The sequence below is a fragment of the Micropterus dolomieu genome, linkage group LG19 (assembly GCF_021292245.1).
Source record: "Micropterus dolomieu isolate WLL.071019.BEF.003 ecotype Adirondacks linkage group LG19, ASM2129224v1, whole genome shotgun sequence".
NCBI lineage: Eukaryota > Metazoa > Chordata > Actinopteri > Centrarchiformes > Centrarchidae > Micropterus > Micropterus dolomieu.
In genome coordinates this window covers 15,276,386-15,293,179 of record NC_060168.1, presented here as the reverse complement: position 1 = coordinate 15,293,179, position 16,794 = coordinate 15,276,386, and the positions used below count along the sequence as shown (strand labels likewise).

General features: G+C 41.5%; 2 protein-coding genes and 1 long non-coding RNA gene across 3 annotated transcripts; 1 reads left to right on the top strand and 2 right to left on the bottom strand.

Moving 5' to 3' along the window:
- The first annotated feature begins 315 nt into the window (after positions 1-315).
- Positions 316-9,142, top strand: LOC123957818 (soluble guanylate cyclase 88E-like). Its single transcript, XM_046030885.1, has 18 exons — positions 316-435; positions 625-765; positions 1,631-1,770; positions 1,963-2,097; positions 2,391-2,514; positions 2,618-2,737; positions 2,925-3,009; positions 3,362-3,448; positions 4,383-4,500; positions 5,088-5,217; positions 5,413-5,559; positions 6,318-6,464; positions 6,550-6,706; positions 6,789-6,898; positions 7,102-7,191; positions 7,796-7,954; positions 8,062-8,199; positions 8,382-9,142. Exons 1-18 carry the CDS (start codon positions 316-318, stop codon positions 8,508-8,510), a joined length of 2,277 nt encoding a protein of 758 aa, XP_045886841.1. The 3' UTR covers positions 8,511-9,142.
- Positions 9,143-9,261: 119 nt separating this feature from the next.
- On the bottom strand, positions 9,262-10,936 carry LOC123957976. Its single transcript, XR_006821954.1, has 3 exons — positions 10,755-10,936; positions 10,267-10,465; positions 9,262-9,973 (listed from the first exon to the last, which is right to left on the bottom strand). It is a non-coding gene; the product is annotated as an uncharacterized LOC123957976 (long non-coding RNA).
- A 1,140-nt stretch (positions 10,937-12,076) lies between these two features.
- arl3l1 (ADP ribosylation factor like GTPase 3, like 1) lies at positions 12,077-16,169 on the bottom strand. Its single transcript, XM_046030596.1, has 6 exons — positions 15,892-16,169; positions 14,838-14,981; positions 13,544-13,660; positions 13,029-13,079; positions 12,721-12,906; positions 12,077-12,493 (listed from the first exon to the last, which is right to left on the bottom strand). The coding sequence occupies exons 1-6, from the start codon at positions 15,907-15,909 to the stop codon at positions 12,446-12,448; spliced, it is 564 nt and encodes a 187-aa protein (XP_045886552.1). The 5' UTR covers positions 15,910-16,169; the 3' UTR covers positions 12,077-12,445.
- Positions 16,170-16,794: the final 625 nt, after the last annotated feature.

The window sequence follows — 16,794 nt, the reverse complement described above, 5'->3', positions numbered from 1 at the left end:
GCACCTTTAAAACCATTAGCCCTGTTGGCTTTCAGATGAAACCTTATTTGGCTGGCTAGTCTGTGGAAGTTCAGAGCTCCATAGGTGGTGTTGAGAGCAAGAGAAGACAAAAGCAGCAAAATTCCGTTTATGGCTTTTTATAGCTTCACGCTGAAAGCAAAATGCATTAATATTCAGCTTGCAGGACTGAAAAAGTCATCATTCTGAACTTTTCTTATTCGCTTGCAGGTGCCTTTGGGAGGACTGTTGGAAGTCAATCAGTTGGGAAGCTGTCTTGACAGGTGCTCATTTTAAGCTGCAATCCAGAGAGACATAATGTACGGGCTGCTGTGTGAGAGTCTTCATGACTTCATCAAGGAGTCGTATGGGGATGATGTGTGGAAGCTAGTCAGAGAAAGAGCAGATGTCAGGCTGCACTCCTTTGTCACCCACCAGGTACAGTGTCTGCATTTCTGAAATGAGTGATATGATTCTGTATGTATGCACTGAATAGTAATATACTTATGAGGCCTGTGCTGCCTGTGCACATCTAAGTGAACCTGCCAGCTTTTGTCTGAAGGTTCATAGTCCTGGAGACAAAATATATATACTTTTCTCATTGATGATATATATGTGTGTCTGCAGGTGTACAGTGAGAGTGTGATTCCCCGTATTGCAAAGGCAGCTAGTGGAGTGACAGGCACGCCCTACAATGAGCTGATGAACTCCTGGGGTGTCTACTTCCTGGGCTTTGTTGGCAAGTACGGCTATGACAGGATCCTCAAGGTGAAAAAAAGATCTTAGGCTCAAAACTGTCAGAACTCTGTCTGTCTTTTGGTAGATGTGTGAGAAAATTATTTCTGTACCTCCTTAAAACTACTATTATGCAAGTGAAAGGTTGTGGTTTTTAAATCCCTGCTTGTCTTGCTGCCTCATAGAGTGTTATTGTGTTTTTGAACAGTAGGTTCATGCCTCTTTATATATTGTCATTAGACAACTGACAAATGAACATGTAACTCACACACCAGTCAGTATAAAATTAGGGCATTTCACACAAATGTACAACCTTAAAGTTTTCCATAACTTCCAAAATAAGGGGTTATCAGTGCATTACATGCACTTATACAGGCATACACACAAGTTTCTGTCCAGCCCTTATTATCAACCAATATATGTTTTGAATATTTCTGCAGGGTCATGTTTTGGAGAATTACGAATTAAGAATTTGAGTGCCATAATGTAGTCAGTGCTTTAAAATCATCAAATCATTTTAAAGCAAAGTAGGAGCAAAAAATGATTGATGATAATTAAAGGAGTACCTCAGTAAATTAGGATTGCACTTTGATGAAGGTGAGATACTCCCAAATGATGGATTATGAAAAGCAGCAAAAGAGAGGATATCCTGATTTGTAGTCACTTGTGTGGTTCAAGCCCCAAATATGCTTGGTCCTAAAAATGTTTTAATGTTTTATCCTCAAGCACTAGCCAGACCTCCAGAGCCACAGAAGACACTATACAACTGTTTTTACAGCCTGAGTAGTTCTCCTCTTGACAAGTAATCTGCACTTTTTGTCTTAAATCAGTTGAATGTCTATGATAAAAAGTTAGAGCAACAATTCCAGACATGACCTCTAACCGTCTCTGCCTTCAGGTGCTGGGCCGTCATGTACGTGACTTTGTCAATGGCCTTGATAATCTCCACGAGTATCTGCGCTTCAGCTACCCCAAGGTGCAGCCTCCAACATTCTTCTGCCAGGAGGAGTCTGCCACTGGAGTCACCCTCCACTACAGGTCTGAGTCGAGCAGGATGAAGAGGAGGTGGAGGGCAGAGGGTTGGAGTGTGTGTGTGTGTGTGTGTGGGGGGGGGTCATGATAGACTATCAGGCATCAGACATAAAAGTAGAAGGACAGGGCAAACAGAGACAAAACTGTGTGATTAAATTCTTTAGAATGATATTGATTCCTCCCTGCTGTGACCTTCAGGAGTAAACGCAAAGGCTACCTCCACTACGCCATGGGTCAGTTGAGGCAGATGGGGAAACAGTTCTACGACACAGACATCCATGTGGAGGTGCTGTCTGAGCAGATGGTCGGAGACTACTCCCATGTCACCATGAGGTACACACGCTCACAGCTTTTTTTTTTACTTGTGGTGGAAAGTAACTAAATACATTCATTCAATACTTCTACTCCACTACATTTATTTGGCAGCTACAGTTTTTCCTGATAATACATCTGTACTTTTACTTAAATACATTTTTTAATGCAGCAGTTTTACTTGTAACAGAGTATTTTTACGGTGTTGTTGTATTGTTATTTTTACTTATGTAAAGTATCTGAGTTCTTCTTCATCCACTGGTTATGCCTCACATTAAACTTTAAAAAACATATTGATCTTTATGTCTGTGCAGGCTGAACTTCGACAACTCAGCCTACCGCTACATCATGAAGGAGGATGAGGAAGAGCAGGAGATTTTGCCCATTACCTCAGACTTCTTCTTTGAGGTCTTCCCCTTTAACATCGTCTTCAGGCAGGTAATCCCTTTGAGTTACATTCCTGAACTTATCAAGTGCAGTTAACACATGAAATGATGCATTAAATAAATGAACAATGCAATGCAACTCTTTAATTCGTTAGGACATGGTGGTGCATAACGTTGGCTCAGGCCTTGCCACAGTTTTCCCTGATCTGGATGGGAAGAAAATCAACGATGCCTTCTTGCTGGCTCGCCCCCTAGTGGAGTTCACCTGGAACATGGTAAGGCATCATTTTACATGTCCCCGTTTCACACAGAGACAGTTTGAGTGTTTCCAGCCAATTCAGGTCTAAGTTTATCTATAGCCTTCTGCAGTGAACAAATATGTATCTTAAAACATCATCTTCAAACAGTGCTGATGAAAGTGCTGATGAGTGCTGGGAATACTGGCTTCTAATCTGTACACAGATCATCTCCCATCCCAACAACCTGTTTGAGATCATGTCCAAGGAGCCTGTGAAGAGAGAGAGGAACCTTCACAACCGAGTCCAGAGTAAGAGTGGGAAACGTGTGAACACCCGCAGCGGTGTGTGTCTGGTGGGCGAGGATTCGCTGGCGTGTGGTCAGATCAATTTTCCTGCAGTCAGTTACAAAAGACACTCTCAATTTCAGTGAAATTAAATTTAAAAAGAAGGAGCACGGCTGCAGTAAAATGTCTGTTCTTGTACTAGAGCTTGAACATCAACATTTAACCACAAAAACATTGCTGAATTAAGGTTTAAGAGTTGCAGAAAGGGAATTGTTTGATGTCTAGATTAAACTTAAATTGATTGAATTCAGTGGAACTGATCCCAGCCAGGTTATGAGAAGGAATGTTTCTGATAGTTTACCCTGTTTATCCACAGATTCTGACTATGAAAACGCCAATCGCTCTGCTGATGTAGATGTGGAGCTCATGGCTTTCCAGTCCATCATTGGAGATGATTACAAAGGTCATGACCTTCTGTTATCTAAAAAGACACATAGCAAGACCTGAGCATACAGACACTGAACTAGGCTGGCTGACAATGACAAAATAAACCGTATTAAAGATACAGACACATTAAAATACCAAATACCAAATAATCTTACTGTAAAGGAATAGTTTGACATGTTGGGAAATATGCTTATTTGCTTTCTTGTTGAGAGCTGTTGAGTTGATAAGAAGTTTGAGACCACTCTCATGTCTGTATGTTCAATATGATGCTGGAGCTAGTAGTGGGTTAGCTTAGCTTAGCATTAAGATTGGCAACAAGGGAAACAGCTAGCCTCTGTCCAAAGGGAACACAATTCCACATACCACCACCTCTAAAGTTTACTAATTTACATGTTATATCTCATCTCATATCTCAGTATGAGATGTACATATCTCATATCTCAATATGTGCAAAAACAAAAGTGAAAAGAGACAAATTCATGATTTTGTGGAGGAGTATGTGCAGGACTCCATCTTGGCAAGGAGTAAAGACTTTCTGAAGTGTTGTTTTCACTGTGTGTCTGCCAGTGGACTCTCCAAGAAATCACTTCTGCCGTCCAAGACAGCACATAACCCGCTAAAAGCCATTAATTAATTGTGGTTACTTTTAGACAGAGTCAGGTTAGCTGCATCCCCTTGTTTCCAGTCTTGATGCTAATCTATGCTAATTGGCATCTGGCTTCAGCTTCATATTGAACATACGACTGTTAGAGTGGTATTGATCTTCTTATCTAACTGTTTTCAAGAAAGCAAATAAGTATGTTACCCTATTCCTTTAAAAATTCTAAACTACTTAATCCATTATGATGAAATTGTTAACACAGTGCAGTAATTATCTGCTGCTGAAAATGAACCTAAAACACCTCTCTAAATGCTTGTCTTGCTGGCATTTCATCGTGCTCCTCTTTTAGACGGCAACAGCGCTAATGCGATGGAGAGCTGGGGCGATGGGAGCCGCTGCCTAAAACTAAAAGGACAAATGAGGTATATGCCGGAGTGGGAGTCCATCATCTTCCTGGGAACCCCTGTGTAAGGCCCCCCCCACACAAATGGACACACACACACACAAATGGACACACACAGATCTTTATTAAAACTCTGCAGTTTAAAAGTAAAACATTCTAAAAAGCAGCAAGAGCTAAACTGAATTACGAGGCTGGAAAGAAAAGTCCGGGCAGTGAATCAAATCAGGGGCCCATTCTAACAGCACTTACCATGCATGAAATGAGCTGCTAATTAGCTTGTAATCAGACAGTGCAGCTCTTGTGAGCCTAATGGGAACCCATTTGCAAATGAGAGTGTTTTCCACAGAGTACATTACCAAAACATTCTCCCTCCTCTTCTAAAACATTGTGTTTTGCAAGTAAATGCTCTTATGCCTGTATTGACCAAACTACTGAAATATTAAATGCCTTATAAAACTGCTTGGATTATTTATATTGTAGGAAAACTGCATCTCTCCAAATTACTGTATTTTAATTCCCCAACTTTTTATAAAAACTGCTCGTGGTAATTCTAAATTTATTTTGCAACTTTATTTTTTACATCATTGTTGTTATTTGTCTTTCATTTTAATCTTTTACTCTCTATATGTGTATTTGTGCATGTGTGTATAGGATGGAGAGTCTGAGTGCTATGTTTAAGACCGGCCTGTACATCAATGACCTGAGCATGCACGACTCCAGCAGAGACCTGGTGCTGGCAGGCACGCAGCAGTCAGAGGAGCTGAAGAGAGCTCTCATACAGGTTCACTCTGCCAAAGTGCAACTACATTTTATATGTGTGATCAGCTCTCTTGTCACTCTGCATTATGCAAAGTCACTCTGAAGCCCTTCCCTCAGTCTAGCGGCCCCAGCTCACTTGCCACCCACAGACCTGAGATGAAAGAAATAGATACAAACTCACAGTGTTATTCTGTCTTATTCTCCATTGTGAGTGCAGGAGCAGAAGAAGTCAAGTAAGTTGGAGGAGAGCATGAAGATGTTGGACTATGAGATGAAGAAGACTGATGACCTTCTGTACAGGATGATTCCCAAGCCAGTGGCTAAAAGGCTGCGCAAAGGAGAGCCGGCTGTAAACACGTGCGAGGTTAGGATTGTAGATTGAGCCACGGATATGCCACTGTGATTAAACTATGATTAAGCACCCGAAGTACCAAAAACAACAGAAGCAACAGTTTCAGTCTTTTAACATGCTCTGCTCTTTAAATAGTTAACATTGTGGGAAATGCTGTCATTCACTTTCACGCATTGAGTTGATGCCCTGCTCATGGCCGTAACCTACAGCCAGTTAGCTTAGCACAACGTCTGGAAATAGGGGGAAGTAACTAGCCTGGCCCACTCCAAAGGTAACACAACACGTCTACAAGCACCTCCAGCAAAGTCCACTAATTACAAACATGATATAACATATTAATTAGTGAGTCATTTAACAGGCTGCTGGCTATAGTTTCATATTTATTGTACATTGACATATCAGCCAAACTGTCTTTAACTCACATTCATGTACTGAAGCAAAAAATAACTATTGCACAATTAAAGATTTTATTTTATCGATCACAGGGTACAAACTGAGTTTTTTTCTTGCTCAATAAGAAAGTGACTGGGTATCTAAACACACACCCACACACTCACAAACATACGTATAAATCTTCTGAATTCTTACTATGTGTAGTCACACTATTGGAGGTTTTGCTATAGTAAAATTCATGTTGATTGAGAGTGGCTGATGTTGCTTAGCAGCATTTGCAAAAAATGGCCCATGAATGCCTCCCTCACCTCTCTGTGAGTGTGTGGGCAGCATATCAACCTGCCTGCTCATCAACTCCCTTATCGCTCTTCTTCCAGGTGTTCCCAGATGTGACCATTCTTTTCAGCGATGTAGTGGGATTTACTCGTATTTGCAGCCACATCACTCCAATGCAGGTGGTCTCCATGCTCAACACCATGTACACACTGTTTGACACGCTCAGCGAGAAGCACCGCGTCTTCAAGGTTTGTGTGTGGATTTTTCCTCTGTTTCATATACTTTATAAACAAGTGCTGCTGCATAAGAGCTGCTATTTCTGCCTCTTTCCAGGTTGAGACTATTGGAGATGCCTACATGGTGGTAGCCGGAGCTCCAGAGAAGACAAAGTATCACGCTCATAACATCTGCGACATGGCCCTGGACATGGTGCGCTCCATAGATCACCTGAAAGACCCCTCTAATGGCAACAACATACAGATTCGTGTTGGTAGGTAGAGTGCTGTGTGGACCTATTTGTGTGTTTATGTTGGCGTTTGACTGAATTAACTCTCCTGTTGTTCTGGTTGCAGGGATCCACTCTGGGATGGTTGTGGCAGGTGTGGTGGGACATAAGATGCCACGTTACGGTCTGCATGGCGACACAGTGCACACTGCATCTGCCATGGAGAGCAATGGAAAGGTAGGGAAAGATAATGAGTGAAAGGAAGACCAATGTGAGAGAAATAAACACTCAAAGTAAGTGTGTACACTGAACTGGTCTACTATATTTATATAATACATATACTGCGTGTGCGTATATAGATACATTAATGACATATTGAAGTGACAGTTTTCTCTGATTTTGTTGCAACTGACTTTTTAAATACTTTTCCTCTTGTTCAGGAGATGCACATTCAGCTCAGCAGTGCCACCTACGAGCACCTGAAGGGAAGTCACTTTATTTTTGAAAGGAGGGGTATCATTACCATCAAGGTTAGGGGTCAATTCACTACATTAATTGCATTCACTCACCCACTATAACTACATGCAATTAATATGATTTGCTGCAGAACGTATGAGCAACACACAGCGTTGATGTGTTGGTGTGTTGAGAGGTGTCTGTGCGTCTCCACCTGAAAGTAAATGTCAAATGTTCAGGTAGGTTGTGTACATTATGCACAACCTACCTGAAACTAAACATTGAAGGTAGATTTGCGTATCAGCATATATATATATATATATATATATAATAACTCATAATGTTTTTGTCTCTGAAGTCAGCACACTTAGTATTCAGGGCTGGTAAATTGCAGCTTGCTTGTTGATTTGCCAGTCTGTTTTATCACTGGTCTGACTTTGAGGCTGTACATTCAGTGATAATGGCAGCACAGTGACTCCCAAAGGTTTTTGAGGAAGCTGATTACAGGTGCCAAGTTTTCATTAGGGAATCTTGATGATTGAAAATCTGCATTTTACTCCCCTCCATAGCAGAAATGATTCCCATGAGTATGTCTTTTTGAATTTTTGGGCATATGGCACCTTTATGTCCAACCCTAATTCTCTCTTTCACATTTTGCTTCTCTTGGTCCATTTTCAGGGGAATGTAGAAATTGAGACCTACTGGCTGAAAGGAAAGAGGGACAAAGACGGCAATGCTCAGGCAGCGTGTCCTCAGTTTGAGACCCAGACTATCAGTAAGGCCATCAGCAAGGCCACCGTCACAGGCCCTGAGGCCACAGTGGATGAGCAGGGACTGGTAAAAAATTGGAACTAAGACATGCTTGAATAGTATACACTCACTGGCTTTATTGCCACCACCATCACCATCTGATTCCCCAAGTCTCCTTATGACTTTGCCCCCAGGTTTTCCCACTGGTGGCAGGGGAGGACGAGGATGATGTAAAGTCTGTTCGCTCTCATCGTATCAAGATGGAGATTTCAGGCCATTCTCTGGAGGGGTCGACGGAGGAGTGCCGGGTGGAGAAGATGTCGGTTCATAAGGTGAGAGGGAATATCTGGTGCCAGGGTTTTTAGATTGCAAGACTTTTCATCCACACCTGTCACTGCGATTCCCTTCCTGGGTTATAATCAGCTGTTAACGCTGCTTTATACTTGCTGTTTTGTTATTGGAGTGAAAAAATGAACGTTTCCTTCACTAGTCCCACTATAAGGTTGCTTTGCAGGATGGCCTCCATGACTCTCACCTGGAATTGGACTCACTTCACTCTGACGGCAGAGACTCCATCATGGAGTCCCGTAACAGCTCCTGTGACTCCCGCTGCTCCAAGAGTGCCATGTGCTCCGTGTCATGAACAAATGATGCTTTAGCCAGAAACTCATTTGTATTTTTTGCTTTTTTAGGCCAAATACCAGATAGGAGTGCAGTTTTTGCTGCTCTTTTTGCCTTTTTGGAAGAGTTCTTATAGTGATGCCATGGTAATCTCTAATGCTGTGTTGTTTATACATGGACTAGTCTGTAATGCTTGAAATTTGTAGTGGCATTGTGTGTTGTTATATTGCACAGCAAAATCATCAGTGCTCATTTAGCGCTGTACAATACAGAAATCCATCTCAGCTGTCGTTAAACAGTTTTAACAGCTGCCTCTGAGCTTTTCCATCCCTAGGAGTGACACAGACACTTCCCCAATTAATACCCCAAAGCCATTGCCACTAAAACATTGCTGTGTACCTATTGTATATTGTGTTTTAGTATCAAAAAGTGTTCACTGTCAGCTGGACACAAGCTCGGTAATTTTCTGCACTGTACTTGCACTTGTTTCATCCTGTGAAGAAATCACTCGGACTCTGTCCTCCATCCCTCTCCCTCCTCTCTCCTTCTCGCATGCCTGAACTCATTGTTCTATATCAGTCTCGTCAAAAACACAGCCACAGCACAATGTAAACGCTTGTCATCTCACTGAAAATAAAGCAAGATGACTGCTGAGCCGCGTGTGGATCCGCTTGTTTTTGTTTGTCTCTGTCACTCAAAGGCATTTGCAGTCAGAGTCACATTTACATTTGCATGTATTTTTCAATTTTTCATTGAACACAATTCTCCATGGATATGGATGTATGGATATGTTTTTATTCTCTGTGTGTGCTTACGTGTCATGCATGCATTTTAAACACCAGGAAATCTAGTACACAATCATTTTATGCCCTTGCAGTTTAGCTTCAAAATGCATCATAACTATATGTTTGTGTGATTGCCTAGTGTTCGAAATTCTTGCTACTGTTATTTCAAAAATCAAAAACAAATATCAAATCAACATGGGAGTTAAACCAACATCTCAAATTCCATGCTTTGGTTTAAGGAAGGTGTAATTACTATCTGCCTCATGGTGCTGCAACACACAACAAAATACATTGATGGACAGTCAGATAGCAGTTATCCGGGTCCGGTGCTCCAGTCAGACAACGTTCCCCACTGACTGGGTATCAGTGGAGCTGCACTTGTAGGTGGCGTCCTCACGGTCTAGGCTGCATCTGTTGTCTGAGCGCGTGTCTTTAGGCAACGAACCGATGGAACAATGGAAGCAGAAGGCGTAGAAGAAGGCAAGCAGGAGCAGGAAGCAGACAACACAAAAAATGATGACAATCAGGATGGTGTGCACCTGCATGTGCACCTCCTCCCACGGGAGCAGTGTGGTAGTGGGCAGGAAGCTGAAGGTTATTGGGGTAGCATTGGAACTGGGTGGAGGAGTCACTGTGTGTAACTGTGGCTTCAGGTGGGTAACTTGTGGCATGATGGCAGGATGTGTGCCCTTTGCTGCAGCTTTAAGGTGAAAGACATCTCTTAGTTTAGTTTACCACATGCACAGATAACACACACTTTAAAAAGATGCAGTAGTCATTTAATTTAATGTTAAAGGTAATTATGTTAAATATTAATCAACCTGCCAAAAAACAAGAGAAAAACTTTGTATCATTTCCACATTTAGTGCAATAATAATAAGGTTTGTAACAAAAAAGATAATCTCATTTATATCAACATCACTTCTACATATTAAAAAGCAGCAGGTAAATTATCTTCCTCGCCAAACACAGTCTTGTGTCTTTTGGTCTTACCTGGAATTTGTTGTTGTCTCTCAGAGCAGGACTCAGACTTCCTTTTGATGAGCCTAGCTTGGGAAGATGATAGAAATGGAGGACAAGAGAGGGAGGGCTGGACTGAAGATGAGAGGTGGCTGGTGGACTATGAATAACAGGGAGGGTTGCCATGGCAACACTTGCTGAGGCGACATCACATTGCCTTAAGATTACGACTCTGTAGGTATAAAAATGGGGATGATAGGTGATTATCATTAACATATGTCAGCAGAATGAGTTAGAAACATGTACAGAACTAAAGCTCCAGTATGTGCACCCAAATCACCTGTAGCTTATAGAAAAATTACTTATGTCTGTATTTACTGGTATTCTTTGGAGGCAGTGCAAGAGTAAAAGTAAATGCCCAGTCAAATCTGAGCTTTAGAACCCCCCCTGTAAAATCACTTATTTGTAAAGAAACAAAGCCTCCCCCTCAGCCCTGAGATCAGACTATATAATACTGCCACCTGTTGGGAGAAGCAGCAGCACTGAAGTACACGCTGCACAAAGCAAACTCATCTCGCCACCAGCCCAGCTCCTGTGCCGTCTGGTCTCTTTCAAACAGCCATAATGATCCTTTAGTACAAGTTGTAATTGGTCCCACACCCCCTGCTGTGCTCCCTCAACAGGAGTCGGTGTCTAAAACATGTTTTAGGACTTGCACCAAATTTTTGTTGCTATGGAGATGACTCCATATTCATTCATTTTGTTCACACTTAGCAAGTAAAACCAGAGAGCTGTTTTTTTTCAAAGCCACTCATAAATATCAGACAAAAGAAAAGAAAAATATTAATTAGCATAATTTCATGTAGAAGAGGACACAGTACAAAGCCTGCCCACTGATGTGATTTTAGAGTGCTTTCAGATGGTTAATTACAGCTCCAGACAACAGACACAAAAGATCCATTAAATCCAACTGCAGCAGAGTAGAACCAAAATAGCTGAATAGAGGACGTAGCCTACACCAAAGCCAGTCTAAAGGACAACTATGTGAAGAATGACCACAAGGCTGTGTGGGCCTTCAAGCCTGGGGCGGGTTTCCGACCTGTGTCGTCCCAGCAGAGACGAAACATATGTGGGTAAAGACTGAGGAAGTCTCCTTTTTTTGTAAATTGTTTGTGTCAGAACAGAAGAGTTGCTCACATAAAGTAGGCTTCTTGTATTTCTCCTGGGAAAACACACAGCGTTCACATCTGGGCATTAGATGTGTCATATGGCCAACTACCTCAATGAGGAGGGATCCTGATGAGCTTTAACAGACATGCTCATTGCCGCAAGAGACACTGCATGCTGCGTAATAGTCCCAGAATTAACATATAAAACAAACATTTTGAGAAAACCATCTCCATGCTGCAAATTAGTCAACCTCTCTGCACCTAATTTCCTGCACTGTTTGTTCTGCTGTGCCTTGAAGATTTGATATCTTGCCTCTGCCATGTGAGTGTATAATTGTTTATGCTCTTCTCTCTCACTCTTGCTTTTCAATTAGTCTCTCTCTCTCACACTGTACAATGTAAGTGCTTGTCATCGTGGTGTGGAAATAAAGCAAGTTGGCAGCTGAGCAGGAGGGGATCAGCTTGTTATTGTTCCTCTTGTCACTCATAGAAGTTGGCATTTACAGTCAAGCACCAAGCGTTCTGTCTTTCACTGATGGTTTTAAAACGATTATTTGACCATTAATGTGTTATGGCTTGTGCATGTATGTATGCATTTTCTGAGAATTTCATTAATACATAAGATTTGAAAACAACAAAAAGCACAATAGCAGATTAGACTAATTATTTTATTGTCAAAAATCTCAAAACACATACTTTACACTCACACTGAACTGAACAGTTCTACATCGCTACACACTCAACTTGGTCTTTAAGAAAGCACACAGATTGACCAGAAAAAGATCCTCGGTATAATGGGAACAAAAACATACATTTTTAGGATAGGACAACGAGTAACAAGGGGCCTAATACACTTATTGTAGCCTTCTTTAAATTAGTTACATTAGCAACATAAAACATAACATAAAAATTACATACACTGTAAAAACAGAATTATTCAAATCTGTCAAGGGGGCAGGATCTCAGGTCATATTAAATGAAATATTTCTTTATTATGTGATGCTGGTTCTCAGACTCTAGTCGGTGTTGCTTGGGATGCTGGTTCACTTCTTCTTATTCACAATGTTGTTGCAAATCCAATTCATGCCATCCTGTCGGGGGATAATTAAATAAAACTGTCTGAATCAGTTTCATAGACGAGTCCAGACAGTTTGAAGATAGAAAACAGTCTAAACCATCAAACTAAGCAAGTCAAAGAGGTTGTTGATAAAACGCCCAACAGTAAAATATTGTACAGCAGGAAGGCAGGGAGCACTTTTTATATGGTTAATTAGATTCCATCTGAGAAGAAATCAATAAGGTTTGGACTAAGTCTGACCTGAACTCCCTCTCCCGACACAGCTGAGCAGGCCTGAATCTGCCACTCACGATCCCGGTATGTATGTAGGTTGAGTCCCTCAGCAATCTCACTGGCCGGTGATGCTGTGGCCAAATCCTGCTTATTGGCAAAGATGAGCACTGGAACACCCTTTAGATTCTCCTCGTCAATCAGCTCGGACAGCTCCTGCACATACACGCAAACAAGTTTTTGTTCAGTTATTGAAACAATGACTTTCACATTCGTGAACTGAATTAACTTCAGAACAGTATTTGCGTGTATAAATGACAACTGTGCATCAAGCTCACCAGTCCTGTCTCCTCAAACCGCTTCTTGTCTGCACTGTCAATAACATAAATCTGAAAGAACAAATGTGTAACAATAAAAAAGCAAAAACAGAACAGGCATCAATATTTTGCTGTCTGCATGTAAACTCCTGAAACTTTTAGTGTACAGCTGCTCCTCTACAGCAGCCAAAAAGAAAGGTCAGCGTTACCTGAGAATAGAAGCTACGGTTATTATCCTTTAAAAACATTAGGGTTTTACTAGCGAGTGCTTAATTTGTGCATATATGTGGCGTCCTGTCCTTAGTATGAACAGCATGTATCAACACTAGTGTATGTCCATTTATGTATTTTATTGTACTTTAATATTGTGGATTTTATTGCTTGAGATGCTTTGGTGTGGTGTAGCAAAGACCTGTGTGGACCCCGGGATAACTAGCAAGCACTTTGTAAAAACTAATCCAAATAGAGAAATAAAGCAAATGTCTCTCAGGGGAAATTTGAATTTCACTTTAAGTAGCCTAAGTGTAGTCACTCACCAACAGGTCTGTGTTTTCCAGGTACTTTTTCCAGAAGGTCCTGATCTTCCTCTGTCCTCCAATGTCCCAAACATTGAGTTTCATGCCATGAGAGGCGACACTCTTTATGTTGAAGCCCTGAAGTGAACACACAAACCTGGAGTCACTGTACTGCACATCACTGCCTTCAATTTGACACAGTTCCAATTGGCAGCACCTGGAAAGCCTTGCAAATGGTTATGAAGCAATTCATTAAGCGGCAATGTACTAGAGCACAGGTGTGTGTTTTAAATCAGTCACTGTTTGAGTACTCTGAATTGTAACCTTGTTACGTGTCAGCAGGAGTGCAACATGTGCTCTAAGCGTTCATAAGGAAACGGTCACAGGGTTAATCCGCAGCCGTTTTTCATAACGCGTCTCCTTTCTGTTTTAGTCGGTGAGGTTGTATAACAACTTTATCCTGGGGGCCAGCTGAGGTGCAAATCTAAGGATAAGACTGGAAGGATCAAGTGCAGTGTATGTGTTTATGTGTCAGGTCTGATTTAGCTTTGTGTTGACCACTGACATGTCATACTGGACTATGTCGTCTTTGCCTGGTCGACCAGGACCTGGCGGTACATCTGCTCTATGTCTTGTCTTGTGAGAATAATGCAAGGGTATTAGATCATCATATTAGAGGTTAGATAACCGCATAAAAAAAGGGTGAGACCTCACCACAACGTTAGGATCTTCCCAGAAAATGCAAGTCAGGAAGGTCATGCAAGGTATTATCTGCTGCTGAAAGGTTATTTAACATACAATATATAACAAGATCACCTGACATCCTCAAATCATTGTTTTACTGATTGTTGGTTAAAGCATATGTGCACTGTAACACCAATTATTTCACAGTAAAGGTCATCTGAATCCCATTACTTTGAGCGAGTGTACACTGGTCCAGCTAGTCTCACAAGATTACATACAAGGCAAAATATCTTTTTGAAAAAACTCAACAAGAGTGGCAAAAGGATTCAGTGAGAGCAAAGTGTACTGGTCTGTGGAGTGGTAACTTATTGGTTAACAAAATATTGACACAATATGTCTGGTAGATGCACCCTGTTAATCTAAAATGCACTTAATGATGAACATCACATAAAGGTGTTGAGAAGTGGCTCAGCTGTTCATGATAAGATGAATTAATTAAAATGAAGGACACAAAAATATCATCTGGAAACGTGTCAGTCAGTGGTGTTTTTTTGCTTTATTATGCCGTACAGTGACTTTCCTTAAGGTCATGATGTGTGTGTGTGAGTTTTAACTCACAACTTCCTCTTACCTGTGTTGGTGTGATGGTGTTCACATCCTCAGAGGCGAGGCTCTTTAGCAGGGTGGTCTTGCCGGCGTTGTCCAACCCCAGAAGCACTATCCTGACCTCCTGCTCTGTAGATCCCTTCAGTTTCTCAATGACAGAGAGTAAGCCCTGCGTGTAGGGACGAGGATGGGATGGGTGGATGTGGAAGGATAGATAAGACCTTGAACTTATTGCAGCATTCACTGCATCTTGTAGAAATTTGTATTTGTAGAAAGTACTTCTCTTCAGAGGAAGTCAGCATGTATCGTGACATGTCATTTGTAATGGGATATTTCAGTTTAATAATACAAACAATTTAATAGTTTTTGTGTAGAATACAAAAGTATATGGGGGGGATCTGCTATTTTTGACAATATTTTCTTGGAAAACCAGAATATTACTATTACTACTCTTTCCTTTCCTCACGGGTGCAGTGTTCCTTTGATATACTTCCAAGATAATATCCACGGTTAAATACAAACAGTTGAAAACTGTCAAAAATCACACTGACATCTTTCTGATTTGAGGTCAAGGCCCACCCCCCTTGCATACAGCACTGCTGAGCACACATCTTGCTCCACCCATCCCCCGTTCAGTAAGAATTAATCTGTTGCTTCATTTTGAAAAGCATTGGTCTTGATTAGAGCTCCATTCATATAATGGTGCTGTTTAATGTGATTAGTCGAAGTGAGGTTGCACAACCGCAGACTGCAGACAAAAGAAGCACTGTGGCTTTAAATATTTGATTCACAGTAACAGGCACGACAGTGAATGTGTGATTAACTGTACGTCAAAGGACATTAAAGGTTTTCATTTAGATGTATAATCATCATATCAACACAATGTTGACAAGCCGAACAATTTTGATAATCCAACCATCACAGCAGAGAGCTCCCTCTAAAACAGAAATACTGTAAAACATGTATTAGTACACACTTTTGGAGTCATAACCACCTGTAAATAGTTCTTTGTATCAAACATATACAGAAGGTTCACATTTGGTTTTATAAGTCCTGTTCCTCCAGATCAGGTCACTTACCTTTTGAGCTTCTCCCATGGTGGCGTTTCCTGTGGCTTGGCCGAAGGGCTGCAGCTACATTCTCCAGTGAAGCTCCCACAGGTGTGTTAGTTATCAACGAGGTTAGCTATCCAGAGCCTCTGTCTTTTCCCCCTCTTCCTCCTCTATAAACTTGGGTGGGATGAGTAGTATGTGTGTATGTGATAGTAATGTCTACCTGGGCGTCAAATTGTTCCTCACTGATGCTGGGGGAGTTAGCAAGCAGGAAGAGGGGGAGGGTGGATGGGACTGGGATTAGGAGGCCAGAATTAGCCCTAGTCATCCATGCAAAGGCCATCCCATCCACCCTCCCCCTTTCCTCTGTCCATCCCTCCGTCTCCACTTTGCAGTGGCTTTACCTGGATTATCCCTTAGCCACCTGCTATAGGAGGAAACTGAATAAACAGTCTTTCCTGACATGCATATTATAAGCAGAAAACAGAAAACAGTTTTGCCAAATGTCTGGGGGGGGGAAATACTTTACTGCAGAAAAACAAAGACATGCTGGGCAGAAATAAGACTGTCAGTGTGGAAAGGGCTTAACACATAAACTTCAAAGGATTATATCATGTTAAAGCAGGGAGTTTATTATTTCTGTGTTCATAAGTCAACTCAAATCTCACACCCATCCCTCTCTTGGAGAGGAGTGGATAGCATTATCACTCCATATATCCATTACATGCCAGCCGCTATAAAGCTGCTCTGTGGGGGTTGTCTGTAGTGTGTTCCTGTGAGTAGAGCATTCAGCGGGATTATTGTGAGCATGCCTGTCCCGTGTCTGGATTAAAAACATTTCTAGGCTCTTTTCCTTAATTGAACAGGCTTTCTCGTCATTTGGCATGGTCACCATGAAAACTTTGGTAAATAATGGTCTGGAAATGCCTA

What these genes read in the sequence shown, in the direction of transcription:
- LOC123957818 (XM_046030885.1), top strand. Translation starts at nt 316, where the DNA reads ATGTACGGGCTGCTGTGTGAGAGTCTTCATGACTTCATCAAGGAGTCG. An exon ending in GCTATGACAGGATCCTCAAG is followed by an intron (nt 766 to 1,630) that starts GTGAAAAAAAGA and finishes CTCTGCCTTCAG; the next exon opens with GTGCTGGGCCGTCATGTACG. An exon ending in GGGGTATCATTACCATCAAG is followed by an intron (nt 7,192 to 7,795) that starts GTTAGGGGTCAA and finishes GTCCATTTTCAG; the next exon opens with GGGAATGTAGAAATTGAGAC.
- arl3l1 (XM_046030596.1), bottom strand. An exon ending in ACACCATCACACCAACACAG is followed by an intron (nt 13,661 to 14,837) that starts GTAAGAGGAAGT and finishes TGTTCACTTCAG; the next exon opens with GGCTTCAACATAAAGAGTGT. An exon ending in GGTTTGAGGAGACAGGACTG is followed by an intron (nt 12,907 to 13,028) that starts GTGAGCTTGATG and finishes GTGTATGTGCAG; the next exon opens with GAGCTGTCCGAGCTGATTGA.